Here is a 21819-nt window from a genome sequence, read left to right on the forward strand (position 1 = left end):
TGGTTTCATTCTGCGAAATATGTTGCTGATTTGACCGATTCTAAACCTTATACTTTACAACGAATTAGAAAGCATTTAATTTATGAGAAAACATTATAGAGAATTAAATGAATTAAAGATTATTTTGTTTGTACGCGGCCTATCTATAATACTAGGAAAAATTGAATTATATTAATAAAATAAATTTCAAATACCTTATTGATATGAAATGTCTTATTTTTAAACGTTCACATGCTCCTATTTTGCCGTACTGGGAAAAATGCCTTCATGAAATATGTGGTAGAAGGCTTGCATGTAAATAATATGAATATTTTATCAATGAAAAACCAATTTGGTTTTAAAACATAGCAATTGCTTGATATTTTAGAGCATATAATCTATCGCAATATGTCATTTTATATTATTATTATATTTTGGATGACACGAATATTCAGCTTCTCCAATTATAAGAATTTAGAATGAAAGATTTGAGTTACCAGTCTTTAACATATTGAAAGATACACTGTTCCAAAAATGGAACGTTAGTTCTTAAGCGTTTAAATAAGTATATATTTTTTTTTTATGTAGAAGGCGAACAAAGTTTGAATGACGAATATTTTGTAGGAGATATATATAGAATACAGACTGTTTGTAAGCACTCTTTAATGACCATCTTTGAATAGCTGACTCAATTTCGGATTTACGAATACTAATACTCAACTCTGTAGCCTTATAATTTTGAATCAAATCTAGAAGACAAAGGAACTCCTGGATCAAGTATTGGGAGGAATTTGTTTTCGTGGAGTACTTTTCGATGGAACTAACCCGCATTAGCATTACACGGAAAAGAAAACCGCGAAAACCTTCTATGGTTAGCTTGGTGGTAATGGTGCTAACTCTGACCCATGAACCGCCTACCACTGAGGATATTTAACATCAGCACTCTAGTCGATGCATGTGGGTGCGGAATTCGTATCGACCAGCCATCACTGGGATTCGAACTCGGTTCACCTCAATGGAAGGCGAACGCTCTATTCCCTGAACCCCACTGCACTGTACGCATTCCTTGTACGAACCTGTTGGGTTTAAAATTACAAGGCTGTTGAACATTGATAGTCGCTAACTGAAAATTTTGTCGACTGTTCAACAACGGTTATAAAATAAAATATAATCTTTCAAAAACATTTGCTGCTAGAGTTAGAAGTGTTTTCACACATTTGTCCAATCCCTGTATCTAGTTTCATTTCTTCAAAAATTCAAAATCATACTAATTTTAATAATATATAGAATTTTTTACGGTTCCTATTAATACATGCACATCAGCCAACCATAGCCAAGCATTCAACCCAGTTTTTCAGGGCTCCACCCTATGAAAGAAATATTAAGAATGCCGTATAATTTCGACAACGTGATCAATGCCGCAGTTCGTAATTCTCTTTCGAAACTCTCACACCACAACCATCGAGAAGACTTTCAGAAACGACAGATTTAACGTGCATCTAGCTGCACATCAAAACCGATTATTTAGTCGGCAGCCAGGATCAAACTCACGAATCCAAGTTCTCCAAGTAAAGCCTTTACCAACTGTACCACAAAATTTGCAAAGAAAAAATTACTAACAAAAAGTAAAAAACGCAAATTCCTGAAACTGCCAAAGTATGTGAAATAAAAGATGAAAAAAAAAAGCTTCGAAAAGATGTGGGAAATAAAAGCTAAACTACTGTTTCTCATGATCTATGGAATTTGAAATTCGAAAACCATTTATGTTATGCATTCATACGTCGTTCCTCATACCCCCATTCCCCCGATTTCTTAAATGCGCATAAATCAGTAATCTTATGGCGCATTCATCAGTTTAGAGGCATTTTTCCAGATGCGAGGAAATCTAAACAAAAGTGGTATAAGTCAACATTGAAAGAAACTGAGCATAAAATGGAAATTAAAGACTACATTATACTGTTTAATTTTGCAAAAATTGCAAATAAACCATGTGGATTATTTTTAATAACCACCTCTTAAGGGATATTAGTTCCTAAAAATTCATTTTTCTGATTATGAGAAATGTTGTTTTTAAAGAATCAGACTAAAACAAAAAATTGTGTGAAAATAACTTTATATAGTGGAATGAAATCCATATAACTGTATTCGAATACTTTAATAGCAAAATTTAAGAAGAACTATAAATTTCATTTTAATTATTCCAGAATTTTATTTTTCCATTCTTTTCAAGTTTATAATGCTTTTTAATGAGCTATTTTTTTCATGTATTGGAATTTAACAAGGATTTTTGCATCAAATATTATATTAATAGATTTTTTATATAAAAAAATTTCATATTCGAAAGTAAGTTCATGATCCAAAAGCTGAGGTTACCTGGTCTTTTTTTATTAAAGTAAGAGTAACTCTGATAAAAATAGCTATCAGAAATTTTATTATATTTTTGCAATTTTTTGTTCTGAACAATGCTTCTGAATTTTATTTTTTGATTTATATATTCCAAGAATTTGATTTTTCGATTCTTTTCAAGTTTAAAATGATTTTCAGTGAGTGATTTTTAACCGATTTTCATCCATCGGGGTTAGTAAAACAAAAATTATATTGATAGATTTTTGTATATAAAAAAATATTACCCATTCGATAGTAAATATAAATGTTTCGAAAGCTGAGGCTTAGCAGGTATTTTTTTTAAATTAAAATAACAGTAATTCTGATAAAGAAAATAGTTATCAAATACTTTATTTATATTTTTGAAACTAAATTCTCTGCTCTGGACAATATTCCAGATTTTTATTTTTCGATTCTTTTCTGGTTTAAAATGCCTTTTGGTGAGAATGATTTTTAACCAATTTCATCAATTGGGATTTGACCAAAAATTTTATATCAAACATTATATTGATAGTTTTTTGTATATAAAAAAAATTCGCATTTGAAAGTAAATTCGTGTTGCCAAATCTAATGCTTTGCAAGTCTTTTTATAGTTGTCAAAAATTTTATTCATATTTTTGTAATTAAAGTTCTCTGTTTCGCACAATATCAGAAATTTGATATCATAAAATAACGCAAGGAAATCGTGTTCTTTGCCCCATTGAATTGAGATATTTTTTAAATTTAACTGTCAATATTTTCAAACAAAAATAAAGTATTATTTGATAATTATCTCAATCGATAATAATTGTGATATTAGTTGCCGTTGCCACCATATCGATAATACTTACATTATCATGTTCATATGATATCTTATAACTGAACTGTGATTATAAGAATTTTACAAAAATTCAATTTCATTTATTTTGCATTTGGGTCTAAAATGATTTATTTTGCTTGATAAGCGATATCAGAATTGGTTATCACAATATGTTGTCAACAATGCAAATATTTAAACGTTGACATTATTATTTTTTCAAATTAACTAATTTAAATTATTTTTGCATTGATCAATGTTTCCATTACCTAAATGAAATTGCTATAAGAAATATTATTCGATAGTTATCCCCATCGATCATATTTTTGTCCTCAAAAAGTTTGATAATTATTGTTGTTCCGTATTATCGCAATATTGGCGTGTTCGATAAGGCTTGCGTCATTGTCGTACTTAATATTAATCGTTGAGATAATAATCACGAAATAATGGTTGCCCATATTTATTATCACACACGGTATTTTCGATATATTGTGAAAATACACTTTAAAATACGTTATCGCGATACTTAAAACTTATCCATATCTTGATATATCAAAGTCAAAAGTATAAAACATAAAAAATAAACTCATTTCATAAGCTTTTACGCGCTTATTTAATTTTATTAAGTTTAAAAAAAATTTAAAAATTAACACAAATTAAATTTAATTTATTTTATGGTAAAATTACCATACTATATGGTAATGACATTTCTCGTAAAAAAAAAACCTAACTCTGGTTAATAAAAAAAATTAAGTAATTTGCTCCGTCAAATATTATGCAGAAATGCGAAGTTGCTAACGCTATATTATAGTTAGTTTCAGTTTGAAAAAAAAAACAATTTATGCTATCATTAGAAATATAATACAGATGCAAACGTAGACGTTAAGTCATAGTTAGCTTTAATGTGAAATAAACAATGCATGCTCCCATTAAAATATAACACAAGTGGGAACGTAGACGTTATGTCATTGTTAGCTTTAATGTGAAATAAACAATGTATGCTCCCTATAAAATATAATACAAATGCAAACGTAGACGTTATGTCATTGTTAGCTTTAATGTGGAATTAACAATTTAAATACCTGTTAAACGTATAACACGCAAATAAATGTGTTGGCGCTATATCATCGTTAGCTGTAATGTGAAATAAACTATTTATGCCCACATTAAAAATGTAACATAATTACCAACGTAGAAGTTTTGTCATTGTTAGTTTTAATAAAAAATAAAATAATTATACATGCATTAAAATCAAACATATTGGAATGCAATTTCATATTTAATGTTAACATGAAATAAATTTTCTGCCTTTAAACGATAAACACAAATAAAATAATGTTTTCCAAAAGTCTCTACATTGAGGAAAGCATTGTTTTTTGGTATCATGTACAATACACCACTCTTCTCCGAAACGTGCAAACGACTTTAGCAAAATAGTTCATGTCTATGCTAAATCGACGAATTTTAGCTTTAAGGCCCATCATTTGAAACCACATTTCAGACGTAAATATATGCGCTGCATACCGAGTCAAACGCTTTAACATCCGGAAAATTGACCGAATTTTCCCGGAATATTTTGAAGTTGACTGAAAAAAAGAGGGGGGGGGGAAGTAAAAAGAAAACAGAACATATCTTCTGTTAGACAAGGCATAGCTTTTCAACTTCTAAGGCAGAATGAAAAGAAGCATAAAGAAAGCGATTTTCCGGCTGAAGGGGGGCTTATTTTGTTCCATCGAAATTCTTTGGAGAGTGGTGAAGAACTTTTGGGTGAAATTCTTACTTTATTTTTTTTAAAGGAAAAATATTGGGCATTTGAATGCAGAACTTTTGCAATCAGTTTTGGTTTATGGCTTACGTTTTTAAATGCAGGAAGAAAAAAAAAACAGTCGTCGTTGGAATTGTTCATTTTATTTTGTTTACGGGGTTCCGTAATAACTTATCTCAGTGCATATTTTTAGAATTTTTGTAAAAATGAAATGTAAGAAGTGTAAACGTTAGAGGTCACAAACTACCACGAAAAGTGTAAACGTTAGCGGTACCACGACAACCTCTCACAGTTAGCCTGGCAGCAAGGGTACTCTAACCAATGACTCTAACCAATTGAAGATATTGTACGTCAGCACCGTGGTCGAAATCTAAGTTAAGTAAGAGACATAGACGAGAAAGAATAATATTTTAATAGAATCGATGCATGATAAGGCGTTTTATTTAATTAACTTTACGTTAATTAACAATCTAAAATGGAGTATTTTAATTCGACTTTAAGACGCCATCTTGTTTATTAACGATCAGCTGGGGATGAGGTCAAGTATCAGCGATCGCCTTCTTCCCAAGCTACAAGTACCTTAGTTACAATAATTCGGAAATACTTAATTAAATCTTTGTAATAATTACTTAGCTTATAAATGTAATGTTAGAAACTAAAGAATTAGTGTCATCATCATCATAATTTTATCTTTATCTCAAGCATTTATCTGAATCAGGGATTTCCGAACTCCTCTATATCTGATTAAAAAAATTTAATTAAATAAATGCAAAATTTTTTAATAATTTTAATTACTTTTTACCCAAAAACTTTTTACTTAAAAATTTACTTGATTTTATTTACTCGAAATAAGACATAATGCTGAATACTTCAACTAAACAAAACTCATTACGAATTTGCAATTCTAACATTTTTACAAATAACTTTACCTTCCTGACAAAAGATAATTCTTTTTCGAATTCACCTTAATCGGTTTACCGTTAAGTTTGCAAACTGCAAAGTAATCAATATTAAACTCTGCACGAGCAACGTTTACAAAAACTTTTTTTTCGAATGATAAAAAAAAAGATATTTTTTCCCTTTTTATCGATAAGGTTAAATTCTTTTTTTCTTCCTTGATTTCACTTCTAAGTTTTTTTAACTGCATTTCTTTAACTGCTTCGTAATTTTTCTTAACATTTTTTTATTCCGTACAAAACTTAGACTCCTAATTTCAGTTTCTTATGGAAGGAAAAAAAATCGTTTGATTAGAGGAGCTTAAAACTACACTCTGTGAAAAATTAAGATGATTATCAAGAAAAAAATGGCAACACTCAGGAGCTTGAAATGAGAACGATTAACAAGAAATATTTAAAAGTTCTACAAGAGTATCAAATGCAGTTTTTTTATTCGATTTGTGGAGAAAAAAATTAGAAGCTCTCATTATTGACTAAATATTATCGGATTAACAATTATGGAAGATGGTTTTTGGGTTACATAATTCTTATCCACGTAAGTGCCATTTTTTTCTCTATCGTGTTTGATTATCGTCTGCTATCGATTTTTGCTAGTTATATCGATATTTTTTTAAATCTAATTTATTTTAAAAAAACTTTTTAAATTATATAAGAAAAAAAATACTTTCTGGATTTCTTGAATAAAAATTATGTATTCTATGCTGCAAAGTTTTTGGGAAGAAAGAAGAAAAAAATACATACCTTATTTTCTAAGAACAAGAAGAAACGAAAAATATATTTAATGCTATTGACCCATACAAATTTAGAGTTGAATAAGTAACAAAATGTTTTTAATAACTGAAGCTTAATAAATAATAGTTTATAAATAAGAAATAGTAAATAAGAAACATGAAAAAAGCATTGACAACAAGGAATCATATATAATAGCAAATCATTAATAACGAGTTTCAAATATGATAATGCAAATTTTAATAAAGAAGATCCCTTTTTCTATATATTACTGAAATAATTATCCTATCTATATACGAAAGGAAGAATTTTTTAGCGATTCATCACAAAAAAAAGTGAATTGATGATTTAAACATTTGTTTGATTAGTTTGAATAAATTATTTGATTACTTTCAATAATAACAATTATTGATAGAATTTGTTTTTTTAATTACAAATGCTGATTTTGGCACAAATGACACAAATGATGATAACACAATTAATGATTTGATTTGTTTTTTAAAGCACGGTTAATGATTGGATTAGTTTATTTCAAACGCAATTAGTGTTAGGATTAATTTTTGACATAATTAAATACGCGAATGAATTCATTTTTTTAATACCCAATAAATTATTAGATTAGTTTTTAACGACAATTAATTATTTTTATTGATTTTTAAACACAACTAATTATTTGATTATCTTTTGGAGCTAAATTACCTATTGTATCGAAATTTTAAACACAATTACAAGTAGTATTGGTTTTCTTTAAGCACAATTAATGATTTTATTAATTTTTTTGACTCAATAAATGATTTAATTAGTTTTTTGATCACAACACAATAAATGATTAGATTAGTTTTTTCAATCCAATAAAAGATTGGATCAGTTTCTTTTAACACAATCGATGACGTTATTAGTCTTTTTTAGACACAATTAATGATTCTTTTAATTTTTTAACACAATGATTGGATTAGCTTTTAAAACACAATAATTGATTAGATTAGTTTTTCTTTTATTCTTGGATTTTTTTAATTTTTTAACACAATGATTCGATTAGCTCTTTAAACACAATAATTGATTAGATTAGTTTTTCTTTTTAAATTCAATTAATGATTGGATTAGTTTTTTTTCACCCCAATCAATGATTTCCTCAACTTTTTTTAAACACAATTAATCATTTAATTAATTTTTTTAACACAAATAATGGTTTGATTAATTTGGTTAATCACCATAATTGATTTATCCTAAATAAATGTCACATTTGATAATTTATTAAATAATTATTATTAACGAGTTTTCAATATGATAACTCTTTAATTTTTTTTTAATCTGCATTTTTATTACCACTGGAAAATATCTTAAGGAAAAAGCCGAAAAGTTTGCAGTTATGTTAAAATGGCGTTGCGGAAAACTGTATAATAAAATGACGCATGTTAAAAAGGCTAAACTCAATGCTGCCATTTCTTCGGGTTTCCAGAAAGGTCTTTTGAAACATTAGAAGTAATAACAAGATTTATGTTTTCCTATTTCTTTTTTGATTTATAAATTCGATTTAAAATGATTTTTCTCATCCGATTTAAAATATTCAGGTCTTATAACTTAATCTATAAGGCTTAACATGACGTTGATGTATTTGTCGGATGTTAAAATAAATTTAACAGAACTTCAATTCCCCATTGTAATAATAACGCTATAGAAAATTATTCTATAAGAAATGCTACTTGTAGCAACGCAAAACATACACTTAATTTAGAATATTTTCACAGTTTAACAGAATATATTTCCGAATAATAGCCGAGATTCTGCATTTATTTCTAAGAGTTAGAATTAAAGAGTTTTGACCAATATTACACTTAAATAATTTTAAAAAATATGTTGAAAGTCTTGTAAACAGATGTTTGTGTGTTTATATCTATTGGAAACTATATAAAATTTATATTTATTTTCAAAACTTCCACTTTAGTTCATACCCACTTGAAAAGATTTTTCCCAAAAGTTACGCACTTTGAATGTTATCTTCCAAACATTATGCGCAGAAAAAGTTGCAAATATTATCGATGTTACAGAACCGTTTATTATGCAGAACATTTTAACACGGTTTTGCTAACTGAAAATGAGGTTTTTGAAATAGAATATTGAAATTTCAAATTTTTTAATTATTTTAAATATTGAAATATTTTAAATATTGGTTAACGAATGTAATAAGATAAATTGGAAACTGATTCAAAAGTATTTCTGAAGAAATATACACCAAATTAAGCCATTTTTAAAATGATAAAACATCTGGGTACCACGCAAATTTCCTTTTTTAACACAAAAAAAATTTTAAAGCATTTTTTATGTTGAATATAAATTCTAAACACGTAATCTTTAAATTTGATGCTTCATTTTTAAACTACTAAAAATATCAATAAGTTTCGCAGAATAAATTACTCTCATAAAAAATTAAATTTTATCCACTGAAGCTTTTTTAACTTCTATTAAAATTTTAAATAATTTATATTATGTATTGTAAAGATTAATATACCTTAAGAAAAATATGGTTAGTGGATAGTTTTTGATTTTTAAACGTTTATGTTACTTTCTATTGCTACTGCTACAATGTATTGAAGATGTAATTTTTTTTATCACTTTATAAAAATAATGTATAAAACGGTTTTGAATAGAAAATCTATTGCAGAGTAAAAAAAAAAAAAAGATGTTTAAAAATAATCTTCACACAATTCAAATCGGTGTATTTCTCACTAATCATATTTTAAAAATATTTTACGATAGATAAGAAAAAATATAAAACCTAGCATCGCTAAAGGCTTTTGCGGATTACCAGCTAATTCAGACACTTAAAAACTTACATTGCTTTAAATCCTTGCAAGATCATCATAAATGTTAGGAGAATAAAGTAATTTTATTAAATTGACGTTCGTAAAAAAACCAACGTTTACTTTCAAAATGTATAAAAATGTAATCCTACACTTAACAATTTCAGTTCTTTGAGTTTTTAAACACAACTACTTTCAAAATTTATATACACATTAGTAAAAAAGGGACTTAAAAATCTTTCTTGAAAATCCTCTTCAAGAAATGTTTTCTTGCAGCGTAAACAAGCTCTTTTAATCTCAGTAATAAAATTATTTCTTTAAATGGGAACTTTAACGAGCCTTTCTTCTTCCTTTTAAGCTAGGAAACCCAACTTTAAAAAGAAGTCATGTTTGCTTAACTTTGTCCAAAGAAGCCTTTTTATCAAAACACCGCTTTTTTTAGAAAGATTTTCTGTAAAAGCGGTGGTTGTCAAATTATACTTAAGTTCTAAGAAGGGGAAAAAAATCGCCAAAAAGGGAAAAGTTTCTCATTAAATTTGCTTAAGGCTTAAAAACCTCGCTCGCGTTTCTTAAAGTTTTGCTTCTTTAAAAAGGATATATTAATGCAATTTATCTATTTTTTGCTTGTTTTAATTTCTCTTTAATGAAATGGGGAAAATGCAAGGAAAAAAAATTGACATTTTCCGTCGCTAAGCTAAACTATCGCGTGCAAGAACGGCACAATTTTTATTAAAATTTCTCCAACAGGTTTAGCCAAACCAATTTTTTTTCTTATAGTTTTGTTGGCAAAAATGATTTTTTTTTCTAGCTTGGCGCATCTCAAAGTCGTTAAGGTTTTTGAATATTCCACATTAATGATTCATTTAATCAAAATATAAAACATTTTAATTACTTTGGCTTGTGCTTCAAAAATAAAGTTGAGTTGCAGTCCCTCTGCTGTTGTTTTTCTGAAGAGTCCATGAATATGAATTGTCTAATTAAGAAAGTTGGGGGAAAAACTGCTTTGCAATTCATGCGATGGGAGTTTTTCCCCTAACTCTTGAACATTCTAGGGATTTTATCAGTTATGAATTAATTTCGATTTTTTGATGGTAAAGTAAGACTTTACTTTCGTATAAAAACTGTTTTGCAAAATGAAGTCATTTTTTTTTCTTCGCTGAAAGTTTAAAGTATTCAGCAGTTTTCTATTAGAAATAAAATAAGTATGAATTTTTAGTTAGTTTTGCATTTTCAGTATAAAACGTAATAGTTGAAAAAAATGAGATTTTTTTTTTAAAAATGTAATTATCAATTCTATCTTTGATTTGAACAGTTTCATGGCACGCAAAATTTTTGAGCAATTTGTTTAAAATATTGATGCATGTTGAAGATGCTAAAATTTAATAGTGACAGTACTATTAAAAAATTTGTAGCCTGTCGAATAGTTCAAATTTGGTATAACTTTATGACGTTAAGTTGAACTGCACAATCTTGAACTTGATTACACGGTAATCTGTTTCAACATAAACGACTACTTAGTACAACTTCATTAAAGTTACAGAAAATTTGCAATGTTTTCTGGGTCAAGAAATTGATACATATTATGTATAATATAATTGATATTATATTATACAAGGTTGTAACAATTTTTCTATGATCGTAGATCCAGACAATACATAGGTGCCAACTACAGCAAGTTTTGGAAAAGATTTTTTGTAGTGATAGTTGAAAAACAGAGTAAAAACGTTTAAGTTATGAGCAATTTTTTTGGATTATATCAGGTTCTTACAGATGTATGAATTAATTTTAGGCTACTTATGTATGCTTTTTTTAAATTTCATTATATTTTTGTTGCTGTCTTATGCCATTTGTCAATACTGACTAACCTATTTTAAGGCAATAGCGGAGATCTTCTTCTTGTTTTCCAGTGGCGTCATCTATGGCAAAATATTCGATGGCGACTTCTGCCAGACACATACGTTACAGCCCGTTATGCAGGAAGGGCACATTCACACACTATTTATCCATCCACAGATCGTAATTTTGTTTGGTAATTTTTTTGGGATCGTAATCTCCGATCCTGCACCATCAGGGGTATTGATTTTTTATGGGAACTTGGAAAACTTTGTGACCCCGTCAGATTTAGGTTGCACCAGTCGCCATTTTGTACACTGGGAATCTTCGGGCAGAGGGAATCGAACCCACAACCTCTTAGATATGGGCCCAATTCCCTTTTTACCAGGCTATCCCGGCCTATATTATTATTCTGTGGTGGTTAATATAATTTCAACAAAGAAAAACTTTCAAACCCGTAGTATTAAAGTATGAAATGGGCTACCACTAGAAAATATCTTTCATAAAAATCGTAAGATTTAACAGATATATTGTAGGACGTTAGGATGGTTAATACTCGCGGTCAATGCGAGTTCGTTATTCCTTGACAAAAACAAAATAGATTTTCATTTTTCTTTGTCTGAATAATCTATTCTCCTAAAATACTTTTTTTTTTTCAAATTTGAAATTTAAAGCTGTGAAGTTTGAGATTATAAGTTACATTTCAGATAAAGGATATATTTTAAAATTTAGATGTTCCTTGATAATGTTTCCATATAAGTATCTGATGAGTTTCTGGAATTTCTAATTGATAACTGCCCAATAATCAGATAAATTTTATTGCTGACTTTGAAATTGTGTCTCCTCTTACCTTTAATGATCGTCTTAGTAATGTGAAAATGTGACTTATCATTTTACCTGAAATTTTAGAAATGTATAGCTCTTTGAAATAAAGAAAATTTCAATGGTTAAAATTTTTTTTAAAATTCTTCATTTAATTGTGCAGGTAACAAGTCACTAATTATAACATACAAAATTACATTGTTGTAACACACATTAACTTAACAATTTTAAGTGTTAAAAGAACACTACAAAATCAACATTTAAAAATTGTTGAGCTAGATTCGAACGAAAAAAAAACAGATTCACGACACACGTCTTAATTTTTTAAAGAGTTTTTTCAGAGATAGCACACAAAAAAACGAGCGCTAACAGTTATTAAGTGAAACTGGTCTTAAATTATACAGAACTAGGTGATATGAAAATAATACAAACTTTGTTTTTATTGTACAAAATGTTGCTTTTTATAACCTTGTGTAAGTTGAAGTTTTTGAAACCATTATCTGGATAAGTGGTGACTATTATCTTACGAGGCTGCTGTAAATTTCATAACATTTAACTTAAAATTTTTGGAATTCAGTTAGCTAAGTAACATCTGAACAACTGGATTTTTTTTTGTGTTATGTTTAAACATTTTTCGCAGAGTGGGAACTAAATAAAATGTTTCTTCCTTCCAACTTTTTCTACCACTTCTTAAAATTTTTTCAGACATATAAAAACTCAGCTAAACTAATTGCATGTAACTTCAACGTTTTTTTTTTCTTCTTTTTTTTTCTTTTTTTTTTAAACTAAAAAATCCTAATTCTAAATTAAAGGGAAAAACACTTCGAATAAAGCACACAAAAAAGTGCAGAATGGGCATACTACAGTTTAAGTTCTCTTAACAAGAACCTTCTTCAGTGTCTAAACACCAAGTGTCTATTGGAGAAGTAAAGAGATAAACACGCACAAATTGGTTAAATCAATCAGAACAGATGTACGAGTTTGAACAAGACGATGAAAAGTTGGGTTATAAAAAACAGGTATGAGGGTATTCAGCGAGAAACCTAGGGAACAATAGACTTCAATACATTGGAATAGGGTGAGAAGCTTGAAAGATCATTAACTAAATTATTCCAATTTTTCAAAATATGGAGGGATTTCCAGAAATCAAGTTCAGTTGATGAAGAGAAGTGTTGAATGATTATAACAAATGAAAACTCAAAGCTATGATTAGAATTCTAATTATGCAAGAAGATGAAAGATCATTTAATATCCTGATTTTCGAAGTATCTTTCATGTTCTTTAAGGGCACATTTAATTTGTCCAATATACGATAGATCACACTGATATGAAATTTGATAAATGCCCCAGCTAGTAATATCAGCAATTGGATCTTTGAGGTCGGTGAAATTTAGTTTGTTCACAGTGTAGATTGGTTAAACTGCTTTGCACGTGTTCATCTCTTTTTCTGATCGATTATACAATTTTGCATGTTTTTATCTCTTTATGTCACTTGGTGTTTAAACATTGAAGAAGGGTTTCTTTTAGAGAACTAATAACACTATCCGTTTCTGTACTTGATTTGTGCTTTATTCAGGCTTTTTTTTCACTTTAGGTATGCGTAGCACACAGCATACTCAATCTTTTTGGACCTAAGATTAGGGTTTAGTAACGACATAAGCAAAATATTATCTTAATTACGATTTTGATCTCAATAGAAAAATATAAATAAAAATTATATTAGTTTTGTATTTGAATTTTCATTCAGATGAAACGAATATTTTGAGTGTACAGCGAAGGAAAGCGCTGACCACCCTGAATAACTTTTGATCTAATGATCTGATATTCACCCTCTAGAGCTCGCACTTAATGGTTTGAAGGGGTGAGCTCAAGCATGCTAATCAATTAGTGCAGACAATATTTTAGGTTGCGAAGTCAGACACAGAAACGTACTTCTTCAGTGCAACCATTAAATATACGACTTTTGTAAAATTTGATTTATCGGGAATTATTCAACCGATTTTGCTCAAATTTTGTATTTTGCACTGTAAAATACATAATTTAAAATTATATAAAAAATTTTATACCTTACAACTGAAAATTGTTTTGACTATTATTAAATAAAATAATAAAAAATAATAAATGTTAACTAAAATTTATTTTTGTATGAAATTATCCTTGAATAAATGATATTTAAAACTGTATGCAATTTTTTTTTTAATTCGCTTACGAAGTTCCTGAGAAGTGGTGAAATACGCAAAAAATGTAATTAGCATCATGGAGTTCAAACTTTGAATCCCTCTCCTAACCAAGCTGTAGGACCGTATTTCCCAGATTGCTGCTACCCCCTATATTTTGGAGTCAAAAATCCAAATTCGTCGGAAAATAGGTATCTTTATTCAGAGAAAGTACATTTTTATATCTGTTTTTTGTAACTTAATATTTTGGCTGCCCAATTTAATTAGCATATTTGAGGTGAACCACCTCGAATCATTAACTTTGAGTCCTGGAGAGTGAAGATCCGGTCATTAGATCGAAAATTATTCAAAAAGTTCTTTATTTATTTATTTTTTTTGTGCTCTACACTGTAATTGTAGATGTTTTGGACAAAAGGTAGGAACGACGAAAAGTTAAAGTTACGGAAAACTAATAGATATCTAATCCAAACTATATATACAGGAAACTAATTTTAAAGATAAAAAATTATTTCTTATATATAATTGAAGGACAGCATTTGATTTACAATTAATTAAACGACATTACCTTAATATCTGAGTATCGTCATTTTCCTCAAAATAGTTTTGAGCATAACTGTTCCGTTATAATAATTTAACGAGAATATTCAAAAAAACTGCGTCAGTTTAAAATAATTACTTTGTGGCATTTCATTATGAATAATAAATGACTGAGATTAATATTTTTATTTTAAATGAAATTCTAACAGAAGTCGATAAATAAATAAATAATTTATAGAAAAACTCACTTTTTTCCATCCTCTGGGAAGATCCCCACCTTCCGGAGCATCGAATCACATCGGGACTCCTAAAATTAAATAAATGATTTTGAAAAAAAATAAAATATAAGAAATAATTTTTATATAGAGTAAGAAATTCTTAATTATAATAGAAAAAAACTGAAAGTGATATTTATTTATGAAATGACATGCATTAAATAGACTTTATAGGGTTTAGACGCGAGTTAAAATGCTTTTCCATTAATATATAAATAAAAAAATTACAATTAGTTATAAACTATTAAATGTTTTGTACTTATTTATTAAAAAATGTTCAAAACTATATCTGGAGAATTAGTATGGGAAATTGCTCAAAAATAGGAGGTATTATGCGAAATAGTAAGTGGTTTTCAAAGAAAGTATAAGAATTGGTAGCTGTTAAAAATAAAATAATGATGCTGCAAAAAAGTATCTTTTAATTTTGAGTTAAAAAATGTTTACCCTTGTTCGGAGAGTATTCAATTGTATTTTTTTGCCGTATCACATTTCTTAAATACACTTTTTTACTGTGCTTGAGCAAGCATTTTGCGTTGTATTCTTTTTTTAAAAAATGTATTTTGAGCATGCCCGGAAATAAATCTCACCAATGAATCGTTCAATCATTTATTAATTGAAAGATTAATTAATAATTGAACGATTAATTGAAATTATTAATTGAAAGATTAATTCAATTAAAAATTAATTAAATTACTAATCACAAAGTAATTTAAGAAGATGTGGTTTTAAGAATAAATTTTTTTACGTTCAAGTTGAAATAATGTTTTTTTCTTTTCTTTTTTTAATGCTTTTTTTGTCATTTCAACAGTGTTAAATATTTCAAGCAAATCCTTTAGGCAAAAGTTAAAGGTCTTTGATGAATAATTGTTGAAGGATGTTGAACATCTAAAATCCATTAATATATACAGAGCATTCGATCGGAAAATTAACCGCCGCCAATTGGACTTTAAACAGACCGCTAGTCTATACAAAAACAAATTTGGTGAAAACATTATTGATAAACAGGGCATTTTAAAACGATGGCATGAACATTTTCATTAACTTTTTAATGAAAATTAGGAGGATGTCGAAATAATTGCGCCTGAATCCAGCAATAACATAGAAGTTGAGACTCCAATTATTTAGTAGATTAGAGCTGCAATTAAAAACTTAAAGATTAAGAAGGCTTCGGGACATGATCTTATTTCAGAAGAACATATTATTAAATGCATAAAAATAAATAGATTAAACTGGATGGCTCACGTGATTCAAATGAGTGATGACAATACAGTATATGTATAGTACAGCATATATATTATAAAGCAATATACAAGATATTGCTTTTTAGACACACTGGAATAGGAAGGCGGGGAAGGCCATAGTTGATTCGGCGGAGTCTGATTTTCCTGCACTTAATGAAAGAATTGGAGATCAAAGACAAATCAGAAGTCATATTTGAGAAATCTTCAGAGGAATTGACCCACATTGGGCTGTCTGGTTAACTATGATGAGGATGAAACATTTCAAACATTTTTTCAGAGGATCCTTTTCGGGACACATTTTTCAATTTTGTTTTAATTATTCATTTTTTTGTGTTGATGTAATCTATACATAATAATAAAAGCGGCTGTGTGTGTGTGTGTGTGTCTGTAATCACAATATATCGCCCCAGAAGCCTCGCCCAGGCTCGAAACTCGACACATAATTGTGTTTTGACATAATGAAGAAGTATTTTTTTTCTTTTTCAAAAATTTGGATTAGTTTTTTAGTTATCAGTCATTTTGTAAGAAAATCTATGCTTTTTCGTCTTCAAAGAGCCATATTCAAAAAACTATTAAAAAATGCATATCTCTTATAAATGTATGCTAATGCGAACCTTACAAATGAAACATTAATTTTCGACAACTTAAACCAATAATATACGAAGGAATTAATAATTTAATTGTAAGGTTCGCATTAGTTTACATTTATCAAAGTGGATAAAACTTTAACTTTTGTACTAAAAATGTGGCAACATATTAGATACGTAAATAGAACGCTACTCTTTGATATATTTATCGCTGTTCATAATTGTTATAATAAGTTTTTCTTCTTCTTTCCACTCTCTTTTTTTTTCTTAAGCGAAGACTATAAGGGAAAATTATACTTGAGGATGCCCCTTGGCGAAATTGGTGACTTATGTTTGGCGCTATTCCTGTTTGCGCGGAACACCGTGGTAACAGAAATAACGGCCGAAACATAATGATATTTCAAAAAACATTAGAAAATTTCAACAAAACATCGGATAAAGCTTGCAATGAACCCAATATAAGCAAAATTAATAAATCCAATAAAAAGGATTTTGAATCGAAGCAAAAATTAATGGAGTAGGTGCAGAAAGAAAAGGAAAAAAACAACAACTCACTTCTTCATTAAGCTTGAATATTCTCAGATTTAGGTGCACAGAATTATCTAATAACAGTTAGATACTGTCTAAATTTATCGTGAATAGAATCTGTGTACCTCCATCGTCACATAAATTCGGCGAAATATGAATCGAAAATGGCGTTTGTGGTACCGAACTGGTGATGACATTTTTTTATAAAGTCCCTTTTTATGACTGCCCACATACCTTCGATCTTATTGACCAGAAGTAAAAGTAACCTTACCAGCCGGTATCTAACGAAGAACTAATGGACCTCTGAAATTACGTATACCGTTGAACATTATAACGCTAAAATCTAAACCGTTGAGAATCACGATTGGGTTTCAACATCGCCCAGCTTGGCGATCACAACTTGGCGAGAATCAAGGGGCACCCTCAAATATAGTCTACCTGACGTTAATTTTTGTAGCGATATAGAAATAGAAATTGATACCATAAAAAAATTATAGAGAAATAGATACCATAAAAAATTAATTCGTTTTCGTGTTCTTTTCATGTATTTAAAGCAACTTTTGTATGCTTTTACAATTTCTGAGGCCTTTTTTTAAGAAAAAAAAACAAGTCTCCACCTGATAGTTATATTATAGGTTAGGTTACCATAGCAAAGTTACATCTTCAAACATCCTCAAGAGCTATAACACATCTGCAGCAGAACTGGACATGAAGACAAAATTGCAGGACAGAAACACTTTAATTGTCCACTAATCTTCAGATTTCCTGCTATGTTTTAAAAAACTTTATTTGTGGAAACCTTTAGCGTGGCGGACAGCTGGCCGCCTTTGCGGCTAGTATTTAATAAATATAGAATTATTATTCATAAATATTTTAGGATACATTTTAAAGGAATTTTAAGAGAATATAAAACATTAAAAATAGTTTTTTTTAACTTTCTGATAGGATGGGGGCGTTTAAATATTATGTATTTGAAAATTTTGAACTTCCCCCTGCCAGCTAATATGAGTAAATTACAAAACCTCCTCCCTAGCATTCGTATGCATTCCCTTGCATCCGTATCACTCATCCCTTGATTTTGGTTTTTATTGTAGCAATCTAATTTTAAAAATGTTTAGATTTTTGGATGGATTTTAAATAAAAGATGCTTGCACAAAACAAAATTTCCATTTTAATTTAGTTTTAAATTTTTTTTACTCCTTGAAGAAGTTTTTTTCAAATTTTAAATTTTACCAAAGATAACTTTAATTTCAAAAGTAAAAATATTTTCATTGCAATTTTTTTCTTCAAATTTTTGATTAAATTTTTTGCACCGAAAAAATTTTGCTAAAAATTGGGTTACATTATCATTGCTTATTCCCTTCCTTTGTCCTTGTCAACAAAAATAAACAGTTTAACAGTTTCAAATCTTTTAGATTTTCAATGTCTAAGTAAAATTTGAAGGAACTCTTAAAACTATAATCTTATGACTTAATATTAGTAATTTAAATTTATATTTACTAAAATTATCCATAATTTAATTTGCTACAGGATTTATTTGTTTTACAAGTATTAAAAAATAAAAGTAAAAATTCTAATTTTAAAATTTCATATTTCTTCATTTCCTTTTTTAAAAATTTAAATACATATGAATAACAATAATTTTGTATTTCTATGGAGAAACTTTTTTAAACTAAAATAAAATATTTACACTATTTACATTTAAAATGTCACAAAATTATGAATTTTAGTTTTTCAGGTTCTAATGAAAAATATATAACATTTGCCATTGAAATAAAAAGCATTTAACTTCTTTTAAAGCTGAAAAGAATGTAAAAAGCATTTTTTAAAATAATATAACAGCCCCTAAATTTTCCAAATTTTATTGATCCACACCACCTCAAAATGGTTTATTAGTGTTCTTATCATTTAAAGTATACGACTAATTTCGACTATTTTTTTAAATATCAATATAAAATTTTAAAAAACTAGTTTATAATCTTTATTATGTTTAAAAACTTGTAAAACTAGCAAAAAATTATTATTAGTTTATTTTTTTTTTAAATTCTATTTTCAGGTGAAAAAATATATATATAAAAAAAATAAGGCGTTTTTTGCATTTAAGCTAAGCACTGTAAAGAAAACTTTCAAAAGTTCCTTGAGAATTTTATTTAGAAGTCTATCAACTTTGTTTTGAGCTATTATTTTAAATACAAGAGCATAAACTACTGAGTTAGGTATCAATGTTATTAAAAAAGCAAATTTTTTAAAAAGCATAGTTTTATGCATAAAAAATGAAATACTACTTTTTTCCCTTAATCTGTAGTTCAAAACATGCGTACTATAATGATGAACACTCATGAAAAATTTTACACAATTATTCTAAAAGAAATATGATATATCGTATTTCAGGTGGTGTGAAATGTTGAAAAACTTGATGTTGAGATTAACGCATTTAAAGACTTAAAATCACTAGTCTATCCACTGTTATCACCTTGTACGAAAACTATCTTTGAGAATAATTTTAAGACAAACAAAAGTAAAGAATTTTTAGAAAGCTACAGGGATTCTAAATTTATATTAAACTCAATTTCAAAAATTTTGTCCAAAATCATATTTCTGCACTAATTAGATACCTTCGTATAAATAAACAGGATATTACGGGGAAAATTCCAGGCGGGAATTAATGGATTCAAGAACTGATCCTTTAATAGCTTTTCCGTTTGCATGATGTATAGACAGTGAAACACTTTTACAGGAAAGAATCATATAAATTTTCTGTTACAAGCTTTATCTCTGTTAACTAAATCATGACAATGTTCAGCACTAACTAATTTCAGCAGTCATGAACTAAGCTCATGAATTTCAGTTCTAAATAATTATGTACAGGAAATGGTGTTAGTAAAGAAAAAAAAAGACAGATTTTATATGATGAAGAGCTATTGCATTTTCAGTCTAGAATTTCATAAAATTTAAACGAAGAATTTAAGGTATTTGAATAAGTTTCGTGAATCTTTCACTTATTTTACTTAAAGTAATTTATCACTTTTTTTTCAATTATTTACTATTTGTAAACAAGATATTGCATAAAAAAGTCTTGTTAGAAATGAATGGATTAGAAATCTTATCTTGTAATAGCTTTCCCGCTGGCACGAGCTATAGGCAGTGAAACACTTTCACAGGAATGAATCGCGTTGATTGTCTGATACAAGTTTTAGCTGTGTAAGAAATACTCTCGTAGAATTCTGTTAGAAACATTTATGTTAAATTAGTTGTTTTGTAAAAGAAAAAAAGTATGAAATAGCAGATTTTATATGCTGAAAAGCTATTGCATCTTCAATCTAGAATTTCAGATAATTTAAGCGAGCAATTAAAGGTATTTGAATAAGTTTTGTAAATATTTCGCTTTTCATACTTAGAGTAATTTTCAGTTATTTTTAAACTTAAAGTAATTTACCACTTATTTTCAGTTATTTACAATTTGTAAATAAGATATTACAAGAAAAAGTCTAGTTAGAATTGAATGGATAGAAAATCTTATCTTGTTATAGTTTCATCTCTTGCTCGAGCTATAGGCAGTGAAACACTTTTACGGGAAAGAATCACGTTGATTGTCTGATACAAGTTTTAGCTGTGTACGTTCGTGAAAAAAGTTCGTAGATTTCCGTTCGAAACATTTATGTAAATGCGGTTGTTTAATAAAAGGAAGAAAAATGGAATGAAATACAACATTTTATTCACTGAAAAGCTATCGCATTTTTAGTCCAGAAATTCATAAAATTAAAACTAAGATAAACGGAGATATTTGGACAAGCTTTAAATTTTTTTCACTTTTTTTTAAGTTTTATTTGTTAATTCACGTATTCGATATATAGGGATGGATAGGCTAGTTCTTAGAGAAGAAGAACCATATGAAGAAATGCGCCACTGAAATTTTTTTCTTCGAAAATCAATTTAATTCAAGAGTCTGTTCAAATTGCTGAAGTTTTAAAATTGAATAATAATATAACTAAATCAATATCATTTAATTATGGAAGAAAAAGTAATAAAGTTTGATTAGTAAAGATTTCAATGATAAATACCTATATGTTTGTAATAAATTACATTTGTAGCTGTAATTTTGTTTATAGTAACTCTTTCTCTTTCTAAATTTCAGCATGATTTATCTAAAAGGGGATTTGAAAAGTAGCTATTAAACCTGATTTGATGTTTATTACGTCCACATTCCTGTGATGCTATTTGTCAGATTTTGATAGCCTTTTTGTTTTAACCTCTCTTTACGAATCCTAGTGCATACATTTTTTTTGTTTTTATTTTTGATAAGAAGTCTAAAAATAAATATTAAGGGTTATATTTGCGGAACACATTGTATACAAATAATGCATGAATAAATAATAATGAAAGCAATAAAATGCAAGAACACCGTAGA

At 28.1% G+C, this 21819-nt stretch overlaps 1 protein-coding gene across 1 annotated transcript in view; it reads right to left on the bottom strand.

Moving 5' to 3' along the window:
• LOC107439966 (nuclear receptor dissatisfaction) overlaps positions 1-21819 on the bottom strand; it is a 90708-nt gene that overhangs the window by 66152 nt on the left and 2737 nt on the right. Inside the window, 1 exon segment of the mRNA XM_016052725.4 lies at positions 15029-15087. Within this exon segment, the coding sequence (XP_015908211.2) occupies positions 15029-15038 (10 nt within the window). The 5' untranslated portion in view covers positions 15039-15087.

Source organism: Parasteatoda tepidariorum, chromosome 5 (genome assembly GCF_982258835.1).
Source record: "Parasteatoda tepidariorum strain Cologne lab strain chromosome 5, Ptep-v5.0, whole genome shotgun sequence".
NCBI classification, from domain to species: Eukaryota; Metazoa; Arthropoda; class Arachnida; order Araneae; family Theridiidae; genus Parasteatoda; species Parasteatoda tepidariorum.